At 35.4% G+C, this 18,816-nt stretch overlaps 1 protein-coding gene across 3 annotated transcripts in view; it reads left to right on the top strand.

The window, feature by feature from the left end:
• Positions 1–13,355, top strand: part of Cped1 (cadherin like and PC-esterase domain containing 1) — a 265,317-nt gene extending 251,962 nt beyond the window's left edge. For all 3 annotated transcript variants that reach the window (XM_047560301.1, XM_047560300.1, XM_047560299.1), the window contains one exon: positions 11,387–13,355. In XM_047560301.1, coding sequence (XP_047416257.1) covers positions 11,387–11,608 — 222 coding nt within the window. In that variant the 3' untranslated portion in view covers positions 11,609–13,355. The remainder of the gene's footprint in view (positions 1–11,386) is intronic.
• The last annotated feature ends 5,461 nt before the right edge of the window (positions 13,356–18,816 follow it).

The raw sequence follows: 18,816 nt of genomic DNA, 5'->3' as shown, positions 1-18,816 counted from the left end.
TGGCATGTTTGAGAATAGAAGGGAAAAAACCGAGCAAGAGGTATGTTAAAAATACAGGAGAGAATAGGACTCTCGGAGCAATTCCCTCAATAATTGGGTCAGGATGAGGTCAAGGTCACCTGTAAGTTTTCAGTAGGTGCTGGCAAATGTACAAAGTGGGGAAGAAGAAGGTCCTTCTTTCTTCCCTATCATTTATTGCTCTAGACTATAGCAATATTTCTGTCTCAGTGTCTCCAGGTTCACCTACTTGAATCCATCCTTCATGCCTCCACCAGGAGAATGTCCCCATACATCAAATCTAATGTAATTCTTTAATATCTTTCAATGGCTCTGTACTGAGAGAAAATCAAGATACCCCCACTGCCTGCTATTTCTATACCACCCCCCTCTTTGCTTAAAATGATTCCAGCTCTTTATGTATAAAATGAACAGAATTCATTTCATCATCTGCAAGTGAACCCTAATCTTTTCTACCAGCTGATTAGATTACAGAGCAGTGCCTATAGAGAATGAATTCATTGGTGATGACAGACCCCAAACTTTTTGTGTGCAAAAAATCTGTTTTAAAGTGAATATCTCATATCGAATGGTGGTAACACCAATTAAATCAGGGTCTCTCTTTTAAATAGAGTAATTAAATAGAGGATGAATGAAGAGGCATCGATCTCTGTATGTTGAACTAGTACTATGGCTCCGTGAGTCAGCTATACATCCCAACCTCTGCAGTACTGAAATGTAGAATGGCAATTCAGTTAAGAAAGAGATACTGACTCTCACTGCTTCATATTCTGCATAATAAGTACTTACGTATTAGAATTTACTACCAACTGAAGAAATCAAATGAAGACAGGTACTGAACTGCCTTGACTAGCATTTCCTATATGATATTTAAATGTTTTAGCCTGGCAATAACAGGATCTGTGGTTGGAGAAATACTATATATGTCTCTGCTTTATGAATTAAATAATATTATGATATTAAGTGATTACAAAGCTCTTATGTCAAGTAAAGTCTAGCTTGAGCTATGTGGGGTGGGGCATGCCTGTAGTTCCCAGAACTCAGAAGGCCGAGGCTGGAGGATTCTTGGGCCCAGGAGTTTGAGACTGGTTTAAGCAACACAGCAAGACTCTGAATCAAAGATAGATAAATAGATAAGTAAAGTCTAGCTTGGTTTGATCCAGTTTTTCCCAAACATTTTTGACCACAAACCACTTTTCTTATTTTTGATGTCTTAAGTTTATTCACAAACATATCTAATATGCTGTATGAATTCAAGTGTTTGATCTATTTTTTCAAAAGAGCCTTTTACTTCCTAAAAGGCTCTTCATATGTGTTAAATGAAAGAACTAAAACAGCCTTATTTCTTAAGCATGTGAAAGAAGTAGCAAATCAGATCCGAAGTATAAAGTGATTATAATTAGTAACCACTACTTGTTTTCCACTGAAAATGGCAAATTGCTCCCTGGACTCTCTCCCAGGGACCACAGAGGCTGTGAACCTCCAGCACTGTGTACTAACATGATGCTGTTGGCAGCTCTGCAAAAGGTGCAGAGAGGGAAGAAGGAAGAAATGACAATGCTACACTCAGTCCCTGTTTCTTCGTGACTTTGTTCCCTATGTGCTCCACTTTTATTTTGTAAGAATGACCATTAACATCCCACTAAAAACACTTTGGGAAGGGTTCAAAATATTGCATGTAATACAGGCTAAATGTGACAGATTGACCACAAGCATTTATCTTCTCTTCCACCTGAATCCCAAGATTCTACAGACATAAAGCTATTTACACCCCCTCCTAAATTAAAAGAGAGAATAACAACTCAGACAAGAAATTCATTTATTTTATGAAATGTGGCTGATCAGGCCAAGGAACAGAAACTTTAAATGCCTGGAGAAAGGAAACACAAACTGTAGGAAGCCCACCTGCCCACCAATGCTCTAAATAGTTTGCACACAGTTGGTAGACCACTGAGTCCACTATCCCAGTCCATGCAGTCAGGGACCTACTATCTTAAAATTGAGTTGCAGAGTCTGGAGTCAAAAACACAGGTAAAGAGAAATGAATCTGAGGGCTGAAAACAGAAAGTAAAAGTTAGCACCTGGAAGATAGAGCTCCTCACCTCCCTAGGCCTAGAATGCCCAGTCAGGAGGTTGGAGAGCCCTTCTGAACAGAGATAATTGATTTCCTTTGAAAAGGCAGAGCTGAGCTGAGAAAATCCCTATGGTGAAGCCAGCAGTTGCAACATTGGTACACACAAGACCAGTCAAGTAGAATTAGAGTTAGGAGTTAGAGACTCAGCTGTCAGAATAAGAAGGGTTGAGGATCAGAAGTAGGGTGGGAGATGAACAATATGCTCATTGCAAATCTAGAAACCCCAAACAGAGCAAAAGTCATTCCTCAAAAACATTTGAGCTTTGTCCCCTAATCCTCAGCATCTTTGGCCCATTCAAAAGCTGGACTCCCTTCAATCAAAACATAGTTTATATCATGTGGCCACAATTAAATATTTGGGAAAAAGGGTGAATTGAAAGAATTCTCTATTATCTGTCAAAAGTGCATGATGTTCTGAAATGCAATTATGAATTATAAAGACTGGCTTCTAGCTATTGCTTGCTGCTTTATTTTTATTTCATTTCATTTTTATTCTTAGGCTACTTTTTCAGCTGGTCATAATTTTGCGACTGGAACTTGAATTGAATGGCAGTCTGCACAATGACTACATCAAATAAAAAATATTTCAATAGCATACATTTATCCTAAAAGTCTACATTAGCATTTTTGGCCTGGTCAATCTCATGTTTTCCAGTCTTAGAAAGACATTACCCTCCTTCCTCTTCAGACCCCACTCATGATCATGACACATGTTTGTAATCAGAGCATCCCTCTGATCCAGTCTAGGGTGATTCTGGAACACTTGCACCAAGAAAATTGTTTTCTATTTTGTTCTGTGAACCTGGAACTACATCAGAAGCTCCTTCAGGGTTATTCAGGTCAAGATCGGTTTTAGGAAAGGTATTTGCTTATAATCTGCCTGGCACTTTCCAGTTCACCAAGCCTGCCCTTTTTGTACTGGCTTTTGGAAAATTCAAAGTTATTTTAGATGCAGCTATTAATTGTCACGGTAATACAATCATTCTGAACACTTCTGTGGAACCAATTTTGAGTGTTAAAGTTATCAGACATTTAATAGTAGAAGTTGCAATGTTTCATTGTGTAATTGATAAAATTCTTTCACTTGCTTGAAAAGTCTTAACACAAGCCATTAGTCAAGACCAGTCATGTAGAATTGTGGCCTTTGGTGTGCCTTCTAAAATTCTATGTGCCCAAGCTTTTAATGATGTAGGGATGTGGATAGATCTGTAATCATAAACTGAGAGATCTCTTAACATTTAAGTCACCCATGAAAAAGTAAACATTACTTTTCTATTGCAAAGCACAGAATTTCAATTCTTATTTCACTGAGTCACAGAAAATTGTGATTATCGACATAGTATATATATAGTCCTTGATTAAGCGACCCTAATTTCTGTAGTGGAAATATTTAAAAATATAAATTATTTTTAATACACTGTAAATTTACTTGAAAATTTTTACCTATCCTTAACTTAATCTAAATTTGAACATTGCTGTGAGAAAAATTTTAACATAACTTATAATAAATAATAACACTTTATTACATAGAACAATGCTAATCTAATAGGTTATTATACTTTGTGGACACCAATTGCCCTTCACTTAACTCTTCTTAATTTTAAATATAATTCAACACAACAAAGTCACAAAAAAGAAAATAAGCAAACAAGGTAAAGGTAAAGAAGAGGAGTTATTTTGGTTTAAAATGGAAAAAAAATTTTGGCATTTAACACCCATATTTAAATACTGTAAACATTTCCCAAATCATATACCTATGGACTATTAACCACAGCTAGTGGTTTCTTTCCCATTTAAGTAAACATGTCTCTTTTTCAGTGGCCAAGACATCTGCACCCAAATTTAGAGAAGCATTTAGATGTGTGAAACCATTAGTATTTCTCTCTGAGGGAGCTGACCACTGTGCTCAAACATCTGGAGACTTTAGTCTCTGTTTCAAGGCTCCAATCTTTCATTGATGTCTTTGAATGGTTCATTTTGATTGTTTATTATTATCACTATTCCCCAGAGTAACCTTTGTATTGCTAGCAGCTCTCTTGCAAGGCTACTTTCCAGTTGACACTTCAGTTGGATTTTAACAGCCCTAAATGGTGCTCTGATTTTGGGAAGGACCCAAGTGGGCACATGTCCAGGCAAGATCAAAGGAAAGAAGCAATTTGCTCTTTACTGCACAGGTATCAAACGTCTCTTATTGGCATACATCTCCAAGCCTTAGAAATGTAACTAACTCCTTTTTGTCCACTGGAAAGCCTATGCAAATAGGTAAAGTAATATTTTGAAACTCAGAGTATTTTGACAGCAGTGCTAGATACTAATTTTTACAAATAAGTTCAGAGAATTAATAGCTTTGTAAACAGATTATCCTGCCCACCATAAATTAGCACTAAATCTTCCTAATGTACTAAGGAACTATTCATTACATGGAAACAACATGGTGCCTGACCTTGCAGAGCTACTCTCAGACAATGTCTTTGAAGTCACTTCATTCTTGTTCTTACTTCAAGTATCTTAGACATGTGTCTTTATATAGTCCCCTTGAGGGTAGGGACCATATCTGAATTACTCCACATGTTTCCTAACGCAGAAACTCTGAAGACTGAAAGATGGATATTAGGTGGAAAAAAATCATTAAAATTTTATTTTACAAAGTATAAGTTTTTTTGTTTCCTTGTTTACTTTTTCAATTTTTTGTTTGTTTGTTTTGGTTAATTGCAAAAGTGTTACCTGAATTCTTGCTCATGGTAAACTTCTGAATCTCACCATCATGTCATCATGTACATCCACAAAACACTAACTAATCAAACAAACAAACAAACAAAAACCTCTAAAAGTGTATAGCAGACAGATCAGTAGAGAAGAGAAAAGGGAACAGGGTGGGGTAGGAGAGGGAAAAGGAGAATACTGGGGATTGAGTTAGAGCAAATTATATCCTATGTCTTTATAATTATGTCAAAATGAATCCCAATGTTAGGTATAACTAAAAAGAACCAAAAAAAAAGAAAAAAATAAGTCTTCACAATAAAAACAAAAACTCCTTCCTTTACCATTGGAGACTATCTTCATTTTGGTACATAACTCCATTTTAAACCTACCTTCTTGATTTTAATCCTATGCAATTAAATATATTAGGCTGTCAACATTTAAAGTCACTGGATTTATATAACATTAGGTTCTATTTAGAACTGCCTTATTTCTCCATATAAGGGAGCAATGGTAGCTTATGAAATGCATTCTAATCTGTAGTATGAATATTCTTGTTCCTTCCATTCCACTATTGAATTCTGCTTATACTCAGCCTGTAAGCCATACTTTGCTATCAAATTCCTAGAAAGCATGATACTTAAGGTTGTTTCCACAAAGAAATTTGCCATCTGAATCAAGGCAGGAACACAATAATACAAGGTAAAATATGCTTGCCAGTTTAACAAAAATTTATTGAGCATGTATTACATGCCAGTTTATGCGTTGAATGCTAGGTGTTCAGAGCTCTGACCTCTCTAATGATGGGAAAGAGAGATGCATAGACCTTCAACATGATATACGTAACCCGGTTTACCCTGAACTTTCCTCCATCTGCTCATGAGGGAACACTACCCCTTGCAAGTATTACATGCCCTCTCCACCATGGACAATATGCTCCAGGACAGGCTGTTCTCATGGCCAATGCTTTTCCAACACAGGAAGAAAGTCCTGATTCCTTGTTGTCTCTCTAAGAGCCCATATGCTGCAGCTGCCCTAGACACTGGCCATGGCAGCTCTCTCCCTCTGCTCTGCTGTCACATGCCCTCGGGGTTTCATATATGTGTGGTTCTCTGGATGACTTGCTCTGTCCTTTTGTGTGTTCTCCATTACAGGGTTTCCAAAGCCTGGGTTCCAATGAGTTGTACTGTTTGCTGAAACACCTTTTTCTTTCCTTTTCTTTTTTTAGTGTTTTGGCATTTAGTTATAGTTTCTTGGCTTACCATGGAGCCTAGGGAGTCACACCTTTTAGAGATGAGGCATGGTAAGTTTTATCAGAAGTTGAGTAGAGGAAAGAGCTTAGATTCTTTCCCAGGAGGCACCTCAGCCCCCATGATCAAAACAGCATGGTAGGAACATCTGGCCCTCTGTACATTACACGGGCCACATAGCATAGCATCCTTCAGCCCAAATTTGGGATCCTCCCATAAAAGCAGGCACTACTCTCTCATCCATGTTGTCCTGCCCAAGAGATGAATAACTCCAAGATTAGTGACTGACCCAAGGTGATATGAGAAACCACCTTGTTAATATCTAGAATGATAACAGGATTAGAACAGAAGTTAGTGGATGGCAACACTGGAGAGATATTAGATGAAGCTTTCCCTAAATGGCATGAGTCTCAAAGAACAGAAGAAAGGCTGGAGATGGAAGAGTGGTATTCCTGAAGTGGCAATAGAGTGTCCAGAGAAAACCAACTGTCCCTAGGATCCAAAGACCATGGACCTTGGCTGGGTTGTAGCTCAATGGCAGAATATGCACTTTGCATTCACAAGGACCTGGGTTCCATCCCCAGCACCGTGAAAAAAAAAATTTTTAAGCAAAGTAAACAATGACAATACACCTTGGTAGGATGAGTATTCCCATGATCAGCAGCTCTTCTATTTCCTCCTATCCCCTCTCCCACATACTGGAGAAGCTTTTGGAGGAAAGATAAAAGAAACAAAGTACCATTTATTCTTTTTTTAAAAAAATAATTTTGTAGTCATAGATGGACAAAATGCCATTTTTGTTGTTGTTTATTTTTATGTGGTGCTAAGGATGGAACTCAGTGCCTCACACGTGCTAGGCAAGCACTCTGACACTGAGCTAGAGTCTCAGCCCAAAGTACTATTTATTCTTAAAGATATATTTTAAAATTTGTCATCCTGTTAGGCTTACCGTTGTTGACTCTTCAGTCAACTTGTGAAGCTTTGATATAGTGTCTTTCCATTTGTTCATGTGTTTTTGTTTGTATTTTAGTTTTTTCCAGTACTGGGAATTAATCCCAGCATCTCACACAAACTAGGCAAGTGCTCTACCACTGAGCTACAGCTCCAGTCCTTATTTATTTTTATTTTGAGACAAGGTCTCTCTAAGCTGCCCAGGCTGGCCTTGAGTTCCAATTCACCTGTGTCAGCCTCCTGAGTAGCTGGAATTACAGGTGTGCACCACTGCACCTGGCCATGCATACATTTTTCATTATTTTTAGTTTATTTTGTAATATTGAGGATCTGAGCTACATCTCCAACCCTTTACTTTATTTAATTTCATTTATTTTATTTTGAGACAGTCTCACTGAATTGCTGAGGCTGCCTCAAGATTGCAATCCTCCTGCCTCAGCCTCCAGAGTCACCTGGATTACAGGAGTGTACTACCACTCCCAGCAATGTGCGTGTGTGTGTGTGTGTGTGTGTGTGTGTGTGTGTGTGTGTGTTTTGCCAGGGCCTTATGCATGCTAGATGAGCACTCTCACTGAGCCACATCCTCAGTCCTCATTGAACTTTTGGTACGTACACCTGCAGCCTATAGATTATTGTTGAATTTGGTGAAGTTGTTTAGTATTGTAATGGAATTTTTCAAATAATTTTCTGTTAGTCATTGATAAGATATAGAAATCTTCATAATTTCTAGATACCAACTTTATAATATCTAATTATTTTTTCAGTAGATTCCTTTGGGTTTTAGGGACAAACAATCTTATGGTTCCACATAATTCTTTAGTAATTTCCTACAATGATATATTTCAAAACATTGAAACATTTTGCATTCTTGAAATAAATTGTATGTGGTAGTGGTATAGTACATAATACTAGAATTTTTTAGTGCCTCTGGATTTAATTCACAATAGCATTTGGAAGAAATTTCTATAAATCATTCAATACATCAAAACTGAAATAATCCTATATATTTGTCAGCTGTTAGGATTTGATATCAAGATAATGTTTATTAAACAAAAGAATTAGGAAATATCATCTTTGTTTCCTGCAAAACAGTTTTCAAAGGAAACCAAAGGAATTAAGTATTGTTGGGTCAATCACCAAATGTGTGTGGAAGAGTCCATCTTAAATATTATAATACTTGTATTAACCTTCGAGAAGCATTAGGTTGGCCCTTGGAAATCAGGGGAGACCCATCAGTCCATCTTCCCTTCCCAGATATCAACTCAATGATCTCTAAAAACAGATGCTAATTATCCACTTTCCCATTGAGCTCTGGCAAAATATGGACACTACTTTTGAGTGAAAGTTATGCACTTCAGCAAATATACTGGAGATATGTATTTTAGAATATCCTATTTATGAATCTAAAGATTGCTGCACAAATTTACACTACCATTATCCAACATTTGTAAGGTAACATGAAATTCAATCCTGAAATCACACAAAATACTAAAATAATGTTTAAACAACAGTAACTTTTTGTCTTACAATGGACCTTTGTCTCTTCTATATGTTATTAGCATGCAGATCATCAGGCAATTGCAAAGTCAGAAATTATGATAAAATTATGATAAAATTCTATAAGCAAAAGTTACCTTAGTTTGACTTCAGGGCACTGGAATAATATTATTTCAAGATTGAATGTTATATTTATGCTTAAGTGTTTCCTTAAGTAAACGTCCAGAAGATTGTTCGCTAATCTTGAGTGAGTACAAACCTCTCTAAAAGAACAAAACCCACAGGAAAACACAGGTGCCGTCTCCAGCCTATCACATTTGGAGTTACAATATAACCAAATAGGGGTGGAAAGAACTGGACTTAATAGAAACTTACAACCTTAGAATCTGGAATATTAATTGGTCGGTAACTGCAAACTGATCTCTGAATTACAATCCATAGGGATTCCTTACCATGACTTGCTTATTTCAATGCCCTTCCTAACAGTCACTTGATCCAAGTGCCTGATCAAGAAAAACCAAACCTCCCATAGCTACAGGAAAACTCTTCATTTCTTTGGGGTTACCAAGGTGTAATTTCTTTTTAAACACATTACTGTTAACATTTTTTTATTCAGAATGCCAATAGTTTCAAAATGTTATGGTTATAAAGTATTGCACATTCATTGTATTAAAAGAAAACAACCAAAAGTTATACCAATATGTGTAAAATCACCTGAAATCCCTTCCCTGAAAGTCTACTACTATTCACATTTTAGTGTAGATCTTTACAGATTTTCCATTCAAATAACCTGTAAAATGCTTTGGATTCAACTGCAATGTAATTAAAAATACTTATCTACTAAATAGATACTCTATATTTTTTCAAGTATCTATTGGAGAGGAGCTATTTTCATTGCATCTCTTTTTATTTTGTTTTTATTAGTGCATTCTAGTTATTCATATAGTGGGACTTATTTTAGACATAATCATAAATATATAAATAAAATCATAATCATAAATTTATAATAAAGATAATCATAAATTTATAATGAAGTAAATATAATTTACTTCATTTCAGTCCCTAGTGCTTCCTCTTTCCTTCCCTTCCTCCCTTCCTCTGCTTCCCTTCCTCTACTCTACTGGTCTTCCTTCTATTTATTTTTTAATTGGTGATTTGTAGATATACATAAAGGTGGAATCCATTGTGGTATATTTCTATATGTACATAGCATAATTTTGTCAATTTCAACCACAGTTCTTCCCTTTTCCTTTCTCTTCCCCCACTCCCCCTCAATCTTCTTCCTCGACTTCACTGATCTTCTTTCTATTTTGGTGGGATCCACCCTCCTGCCTTTTTTCCCCTTATTTTACTCTAGCTTCCACATGAAAGAAAACATTTGACCCTCTAAATCCAGCTTATTTCACTTAGCATTTACCATCAAATGCTATGATTTTATTCTTCTTCATGGTTAAATAGAACTCCATTGTGTACATATACCACATTTTCTTTATCCATTTTACTGTTGATGGGCACCTAGGCTGGTTCTATAACTTGGCTATTGTGAATTATGCTGCTATACATACTGATGTGCCTGTATTACTATAGTATGCCAACTTTAGTTCTTTTGGATAAATGCCTCATTGCATTATCTTATATGGAATCAAAAATATGCACCTAAATCATTGCATAGTACTCAGAAGAATTTTTAAAAATCTATGTGAGCTAATATTACTTTCATTAGTCATCAATAATAGTTTACTGTTTCACCGTTGCATTAAAATAATGCAATTCATGATTTGGTGCTCATTTGTAAAGCCAGCCAAAACTTTTGACCCTATTTTCTCTCCTTTTCTGCCTCTCTTTTTCTACTTCCATGCTCTCCCCAATCTCTCTTGTTGTCCCTACCTCAGGGGAGAGCCCCTGGACTTTTAGTACTAACAACTTGAATTCTATCAGCCCAGTGATGAAGACTGATAGATCTAGGTAGGATTCCACCAGAATAACTTTTTGATGAAATGTACAAATAATTCGTAAATATAGTCTCTTTGTTTATATGTGTGAGTTTATGTGAATATTCATAAAATACTGTGAATGGATTCACAAAGAAATTGGTATTACATGGAAAGGAAATGAATGACTTGGGGTAGGAAGCCACAAAGGGAAGGAAACTTTTGATTATAATTCTTTTCATGCTTTATGAATGTTTTATGATACCACTTATGCAAAAATATTTAGGATAAAACTATAGCTACATATATATCTGCAAATACACAAGTTATTAAGCTAGTAAAGCTTAGGCTCTTTCTCAGATTTCATGGCATAGTAAAGCACCCAGAGAAATGAAACTACAACCTGCTACAGTGTCACTTTAGGTATCTGCAATGGAAAAATATTTTTTCTTTTCTCTGAAAATAGTTTTAGCTGCCACTCTATGGATTGGTGCCATGACAGATTTAGAGTACCAAGTGTCAATCAGTGACCTGGCAAAGGCACGACAGTGTTATTTCCATTCTGGTGTTAATGTCACACTGTGTGTTGGTTTGTCAGGACTGAAGACACACACACACGCACACACGCACAGAGCAGCATGGTGGAGACATTTTCTGTGACAGTTCCTTAGTTGCATTGGGAACAGCTGCCTGGAGGTATGAAAAATGACAAGAATTCTAATTTCAACCTTTGTCTTCTTTGAAACATAAGTTACCCTGGTTCTTGGTTATGTAAATTGTATTTGTGGCCTTCAGGCAACATCTGTGTGGCAGAAATGCAATTCTATCTTGAGAATTAGTAATACTGATTATGCAGGGTCTAAATGCCCTTGATTGTGTCTCATTTTATCACTCTTTATTTGCAGGTAGTGAAAGCAAAGTTATCCAAAGAATTCCACTTTATTAAGATGAAAAGATCAAAGAATCATATTGTGGGAAAATATTTCAGCAATCAAAGCAAACTACAACAAGACTCAGTAACAAATCCTCAATCACCATATCACGTCAGAGGTCCAATTAATCAGGTTTGTTCTGAAATCCTTCTCAGCAGGATGTGTGCAAGTAAAAGGACTGTACGGGCTCCCTGAAGAACAAGGAGTTAGGAGGTAGAGATAAGCTTCTCACCTGAAGGATGGTCAGAGAACCAAACAACGTGCCTCACTTGTATCTTGGATCAACCACACATTAATGCACACCAGCGCACACCTGCACACCCATGCACACTGCTAAAATAAGAGTAATAACACATTTTTCCTGTAGTTTTACAAAGTCAAGATGTGAAAATGAACAATTAGTTGGTTTCAGAGTGAATGATAAAGCTAGAAAATGATTACTTGAAATATAATCATAATCTAGGACCACTGTGGGCCAGGTCTTGCGTGTTGTGATAATAAACAGGAATATAGACACTTGAATTGATGGGAAAGAGGATCAGGCTCTTCAGTATTGTGTTAAAGTCTCTGGAGGTACATTAATATTAAAATGCAAGAAGCAATTACATTCCACGTGCAAGTAGGGATTTTAATTACGTTCTTTACCAGGAGAAAATGTGGCATTTATGATGACTTAGAGTTTGTGAATCTAATGCTTATGGAAAACATTTCTTCTTATACTTTTAACATTTTATAACTAAAGGGAAAGAACAGAAATGTTGCCCTACAAGGAACTTGAAGAGATTCTATGAGAGAAACAGGAAGTGAAACATTTCACAGTTAAAACACCAATATATTTAATTCTGCACTCCTGTGTTTTTCATAAACATTCCCTCCTGTCTTGTCTGTCAACTTCGATGGGTAACTGCATTCTAAATTGATGATTTAGATAATTTTAAAGCAAGGAACAAAATATAGTTCCTCATGTATTAGTTTATTATGTTTCATTCATGATATTTTGCAAGGAAGCTTTTGTTTGCTGCTATAGACAGACTATGTAATTGAAGTTTACAATTACATTTTAGATAAATATTTTGCAAAGGATTATGTATTCTAAGTGTGTTAGTATAAAGCACTTGCACGTGTCCAAATAGTACTGTTACTAGTATCTATATTTTTGTTTTTCTTGAGCAAATGTATCAAATCCAAATTTAGAATAGGCCACAAATTATTTTTTAATTAGAATGGTAGCATACATATAAAACATACCTATTACTAGTATCCAAAATTTTCTTTTCTATACTTTTAGGTTCAAAATGGTTAATTTCCTAATTATGCAAATGTTCTGTTGTGAGATTACATCTCACTGTTATGGTGGCCTTTAAAGGATTATTTTTCTTTTGAGGGAAAAGAAGCTGAGAAGGTTAATTCAATATATGACTGAACTTAATTTATAAATACCTCAATTTCATTAAAATACAAAAATGGAGCTATTTTGATTGAGCAACTCTTTAGTATGAATATTCGCCTCCTTCAAATACTCTATTTTTATATATATTTTTATATGAACATACACATGAGTTTATATTTAAGTGCCTTAAAGTATATTTAAATGCAGATATCACTTGACATAAACAATAACATACATGATAGACTTTTTAAAAATGGTACAGAATTAACTTAAAAAGAAATGATTTTTCTGGTATCTTCATCTACATGCAATCATCAGTTTTAGGTTCTCTGAGATTTTTAAAAAATGTTATAAAATGTTATCAATATCTGCATCTGCTCCATCATGTCTTAATGTGTCATGTCTTCTATAGCAGTTCAACTGTTTCTGCATTACTGTCACCTTGATTGTAGTAATTGTCTGGCTGAGTTAGTCTGGTGTCTGCCTCTTCACCAGTGAAATAATAATGGATTTTAGAAATAATTGTAATGATATTATTAATAAATGTCTTACTAGTAATACTCTGTGTTTGGAGAGTATCTTTTATCTTCTGATTGACTAGAGCTATACAACCACACCAAGAGTAGCCACTTGGCAGGGATATTATCATGTGAGTCCAAGAATTGGAGAATGATTAATAGGATACGGTTTTTTTTCAACTCTGATAATCTCTAAGTGTGTGATCAGATGAACTCTCTGCTGCACAATGGCCAAAGCTTTTGAACATAGTTTAATGGCAAGCTTTTTTTTTTATGGTAAGGCAATGAAATTCTAGAAAGCTTTATATGTATGCAGTTATGTTGCAAACCCAGAATGTCCTCCAAAAGTTTATGTGTTGAAGGATTTGGTCCCCATTGCAGCAATGTTCAGAGGTAGGGCATTTAAGAAGTGATTGGATCATAAGGGCTCCACCTCATCGGTGGATCAATCCATTAGTGCATTCATAGCTGAATGAACTATTATTGGAAAGTGATGGAAACTATTGAAGGGAGTGGGTCTTTGGAGGCATGTCCCCTTGGGGACTACATCTTGTCCTTTGTCCTTCCTTTTCTCACTTCTTCCCGGTGGCCATCATGGGGTGAGTAGCTTTGCTCTGAAACACCCTTCCACCATGATATTCTGCCTTACCACAGACCAGAAACATGGGTCTGACAATAGACTAAAACCTCTGAACCTGTGAGCCAAAGTAAATCATTTCTCCTTGTTTTCCTTCAGTGTTTTGTCACAGTGATTAAAAAAGAAAAAAAGTTAATACTACATCTTAATTGAAGTAACAACATTTTATTTTACTTTGGGGAAATAGGGGTGTGTGTGTTTGTACACCTACACATATTTGTCTACATTTAGCAAGTTCCCGATTTGAGTGAGGGGGAAATAGGTATAGGCATTTTAATGTATTTTTAGGTGTGAAAGTTACAGGAAGTATACTATTTTTGGTAAGAATTGATCAGTATCCAATCTAAACTAAAGAAAACAGTTATAATATTGAAAGTCAAAAATAACTGCATAAACATTTCCAAACATTACTGTTGACATTGTGTATGGGTGCATGTGTATAGGGAGTGGGGAGTGGGGTTAAAGGCACATTGTACTATTTTGCCGGTGAGCAAATAAGATCCCATAGACACACAATGAAAAAGAAGGGCTCACCATCTCTTGCTTGTTTGGTTCATATTTGTATCATTCAATCTTACTCATATTAATGGCCTACATGCCTAGCAATCTTCCATAGAGAACAGTGATTCCCACTTAGAAAGTGTTGGAAGTGATCACTGGAAACAGTTGCAGTGAAGTTTATGGAGGGGGAAAAAAAACAAAAACAAAAAAACCAACTCTAAACTGCATCTGAAGTTTCTTCTTTCAGAGTTCCATTTCACTGGAAGAAATACAGATATGGGTCAAAATTACATTATTAATAAGAGTTATTTCATAAGCCGAGTCCAAAAAAATGAAAGCCCAACTTTTTTTCTGATAAGTGGATGATGATACATAACAGGGGGAGGAGAGTGGCAGGAGGAGTAGTAAGAGAAGAATAGAGGAATTTTGGATTGTGTGGAGGGAAATGAGGCGGGAGGGAGTGGGTGAAGGAAAAATAGTGGAGTGAGACAGACATTATTACCTTATATACATGTCTGATTACACCAATGGTGTAAACCTACATTATGTTCAACCATAGAAATGAAAAGTTGTACCCCATTTAAGTACAATGAATCAAAATGCAGTCTGTAAAAATTAAAAAAAAAATTTTTAAAGTTATTTCAAAGCTATAAGGTTTTGGTATGAAAGGGGGTAGGTATCTAATATGGTAATAAGGTTAAGAGCCTAAATAGATAACCAGGGGTAGGATCTTCTTAAATATTATCTCTAAAGCCTCCTTCATTTAAGCAAATGAAAAAAAAATCATCAATATCTAAAAATTTTCTCTTTAATTTTCATCTTATAAAAATATTTAAAAATCATCAAAAGCAATGTACAAGACTATTATAATTAAAGTAAACAAATGTAACTGAATCAGTTCACATGAGCTGATAGCTTCAAAAACATGTATCCAAGTACAAAATGATACCACAGCAGATTCTACCATTGTGCACCAAGAAAGAATTGCTCTGCAATTACTACTTTAATTTTTGTTTTGTTTTGTTTTCCCAGTGCTGGGGATTGAACACAGAGTGATCTACCATTGAGCTACATACCCTGCCCCTTTTATCTTTTATTTAGAAAGAGTCTCAGTAAATTGCCCAGGTTGGCCTTGAACTTGTGATTGATTATCCTGCCTCAGCCTCCAGAGTGGCTGGAATTACAAGCATGAGTCACCATGCTTGTCTTTATTTGAATTTTTTTAAATATGTATTTAAAAGCAAAACTTTTTGATTACCCTTAGAAATGAAGTCATTTTGATAGATCATTTTGGCTGAGATGAACCAGAAGTTGTCAGAATTTTCCCAAAGACCTACTAAAGACCTACTCAAGACCTACTAAAGACAATACGATACTGCAAGCACCTACAAACTAGATTTTGTATTTGGCAAGGCTCCCAAGGTTTAATACTGTCAAAAAGCCTTTTATCATGTTTTTATTGCTGCAGTAACTGCTGTTATCAACTTCCATATTTCTTTTTATGATTCATCCCTTCATGTAAGGGTCGAAGAACTTGTTTTTTCTAACTGATATGGACCATGCAGCCTTCCTAAAATGGTGCTTTACTTGTTTTATTTTTATGTTCACTAGAATACCAAGAATTTGCTTTATGACTTTCCTAAATATCAGATCACTGTGCTTTACCACATTCAATATATAATGAACATCTTAATTCTTAAAACTCATCAAGAGTAAAATCTGTAATTCTATTTGCCATGCAAATAAATGTAATTATTTAAGCCCAACCAATAGTAAGAACAACATAGTCAGATTTAGAGAAAACACTATAAAAGGATTCCTACAGGGTGGTAATGTTTAGGTAGATTAGCTTTTGAGTTTGATTTATGCTGACTGGCATTTTATTGAAAGTCTGTAGGGCTCTCTGAAAAGAACTGTTTTCATTTAGTTTTTTAAAGTCTTTTTTCCAACTCTGTATAATATATCTGGGGAAAATATTGCATTTTGGATTAGGCATTTAATATCTCTAACCAAGATATTTCCTTAGGTGATTTATGTGTAACATCATATTATTCTTTTTATTACAGGAAATTAAAATATATACTTTTGGTTACATGAAAAAGCAATTTATATGAAATCCATGAAAATATATAGACATACTTAAAAAGCAAAGTAATTACAATTGATTACTGGCATATCAGAATCCAGAATTAACATGGTTTCATAAATATAAAATACACTCGATTGAATCTCAACTATACAGTGAATTGTTTTTATTTTATGGTTAGTTAAGTACATCAATTTGATTCAGCTTTTAGTGCTCAGCTAAATTATTTAATGGCTATGAAATATGATACATTTATATATTTTGTTCAATTGTATTTCTACTTTCTTTTTATGGTAAAATCTGTTCCAAACCTATAGCTTATACAGCATCAAGATCAACATTATCATTTTCTTTAAATTCTGTAATTTTTTATTTGGTCCATAATTTGCATGCCTTAAAAATTAAATCATTAATTTGGACACTAGAAAAATATTTAAGAATACTAAAATAAAATGAGCCTGTGTTGTGACTTGTAATGTACATGTGTATCTACTGAACTCCGTTTGGACGTAACAGGTTATTTGGTCTCCAGTCAATTCTTTTACCTATTAAGCTGAAGGTTTGGGTTTCAGAATTCTCTGTCACTTTTCAGCCAATACATGGATATGAGAGTACGTGCAAAAGGCCAACACTGAATCAAATGTAGCCCAGGTGAGTCTAGGAGGCCCATAACAATTAGAAGACAGCTGAAAGGGACTCAATAGCCCTTCATGTGGCAAAGATTCCCTCTCCTCTGGGTTTTGCAAGAAGTACAAATACGGATCACTTTCCAGCTGCCATTGAAAGATGGACCTCTCTTCAAACCTTCTTCTGAACATATATGTCTTTTTGGAGGGTCTAATTCCATCTAAAAAAGTAAATAATTGTTTCAAGTGGTTATTGGGTCGAGAATGATAACTTGCATTAGCCAAATAGCAGGTGAATATGCGTCTAATGTTATTTTCCTCGTCTACCATTGGAAAAAAAGAGAAAATGTGTTCTAATTATCAATGTAGTGTATTCTCCTGAGAACCTAAAATGGTAAACTATTTTTGAGTTTTTGAATTCATTTACCAGGACAATTACTTTTTGTCCTTACCTTTTCCTTTAAAATGCAACTTACACAGTATTTTTCTTAATGTATTTAAATATGGAATATAGGATACATTTTAAAGCTTGCATTTTATATTCTCCTCCTTGTCTTAATTACATGTAACATGAAGCTTATGTTTTAACAGGCATGGACTCTACAGTTTTATATTATCGTAAAAGAGTTTATGAGTCTTTTGTTAAAAATCAGTACCATGTCATTGGCAGGATATGGATTTATTTACAGTTACTTCTACTTATAAGATAAAATTTGGTCTGAAATGGGGGACCTGAAACAATAGTTTTGTAGCCTAAAATAAGTTCAGTTATCAAGTGGCACAGATATGGGTTCATGGGTTTCCAACACACGTGCGTGCCCACTGGGCAAAACCTGGTATATGTTCACACTTGCTTCCAAAGAATACCCATTCCAAAGCTCACATTAGCTATGCAAAATCAGTGGCATGTTTTTAAAAGGGTGTGGATTCAACCCTTAGCACAAGTTATTCCTGCCAAGAATAGGAATCATTTCAGTAGGATGGGGTTTCCAGGGCCATGTTATTGGTAAACACCCAGAACTCTCTTGGCCACCTATTCTATGAATAAATTGATAACTTCCATGATTTATTTATGGATTCTGAGATGGGACTGATACAGATATTGCATTTCAGTTTCCTATTTCCCAGAAGAACCAGTGATTGGTTTAAGTGGTGTTTTTCTGTTTCTTGGGGTTATCATCAGTCTTTGAAGTACTGATTTTCTTGAAATTGACTTCTCTTCCAATGGAAGCTTCCCTGGGTGGGCATCTTTGGCAAACTCTTATCAAATACAGTAAAAATAAATGCCTTCCCTTCACCACTGGTCCTGGACTTGTTATGCTGCCTCTGCAGAGCAGAAAGTCAAAACAGTTGGACCAAAGCCAAACCTTCTCTGGTTTCTGTCTGGGCGGAGTGTGTGTTAAACAATGGCCTTAAAAAGAGAAATTCTGTATTAATATAAACAAGAATTCATCCACACTCTATAAACACATGAATGTGTGCATTTATGTGCATAAAATATACACAAATATGCACATGCACGCACACACAATGAAATAGGTAACAATCTTATAGACATTGAATTAGTTTCTTTAAAACATTCCTCTTATTTTTGATTTATAGGAGTATGCAAAGACTTTAGAATGACAGGTTCTATATCTCTGGG

The sequence above is a fragment of the Sciurus carolinensis genome, chromosome 8 (assembly GCF_902686445.1).
Source record: "Sciurus carolinensis chromosome 8, mSciCar1.2, whole genome shotgun sequence".
Lineage (NCBI taxonomy): Eukaryota > Metazoa > Chordata > Mammalia > Rodentia > Sciuridae > Sciurus > Sciurus carolinensis.
The sequence above is the reverse complement of the archived record's forward strand: the minus strand, read 5'-3'. Positions and strand labels throughout refer to the sequence as shown.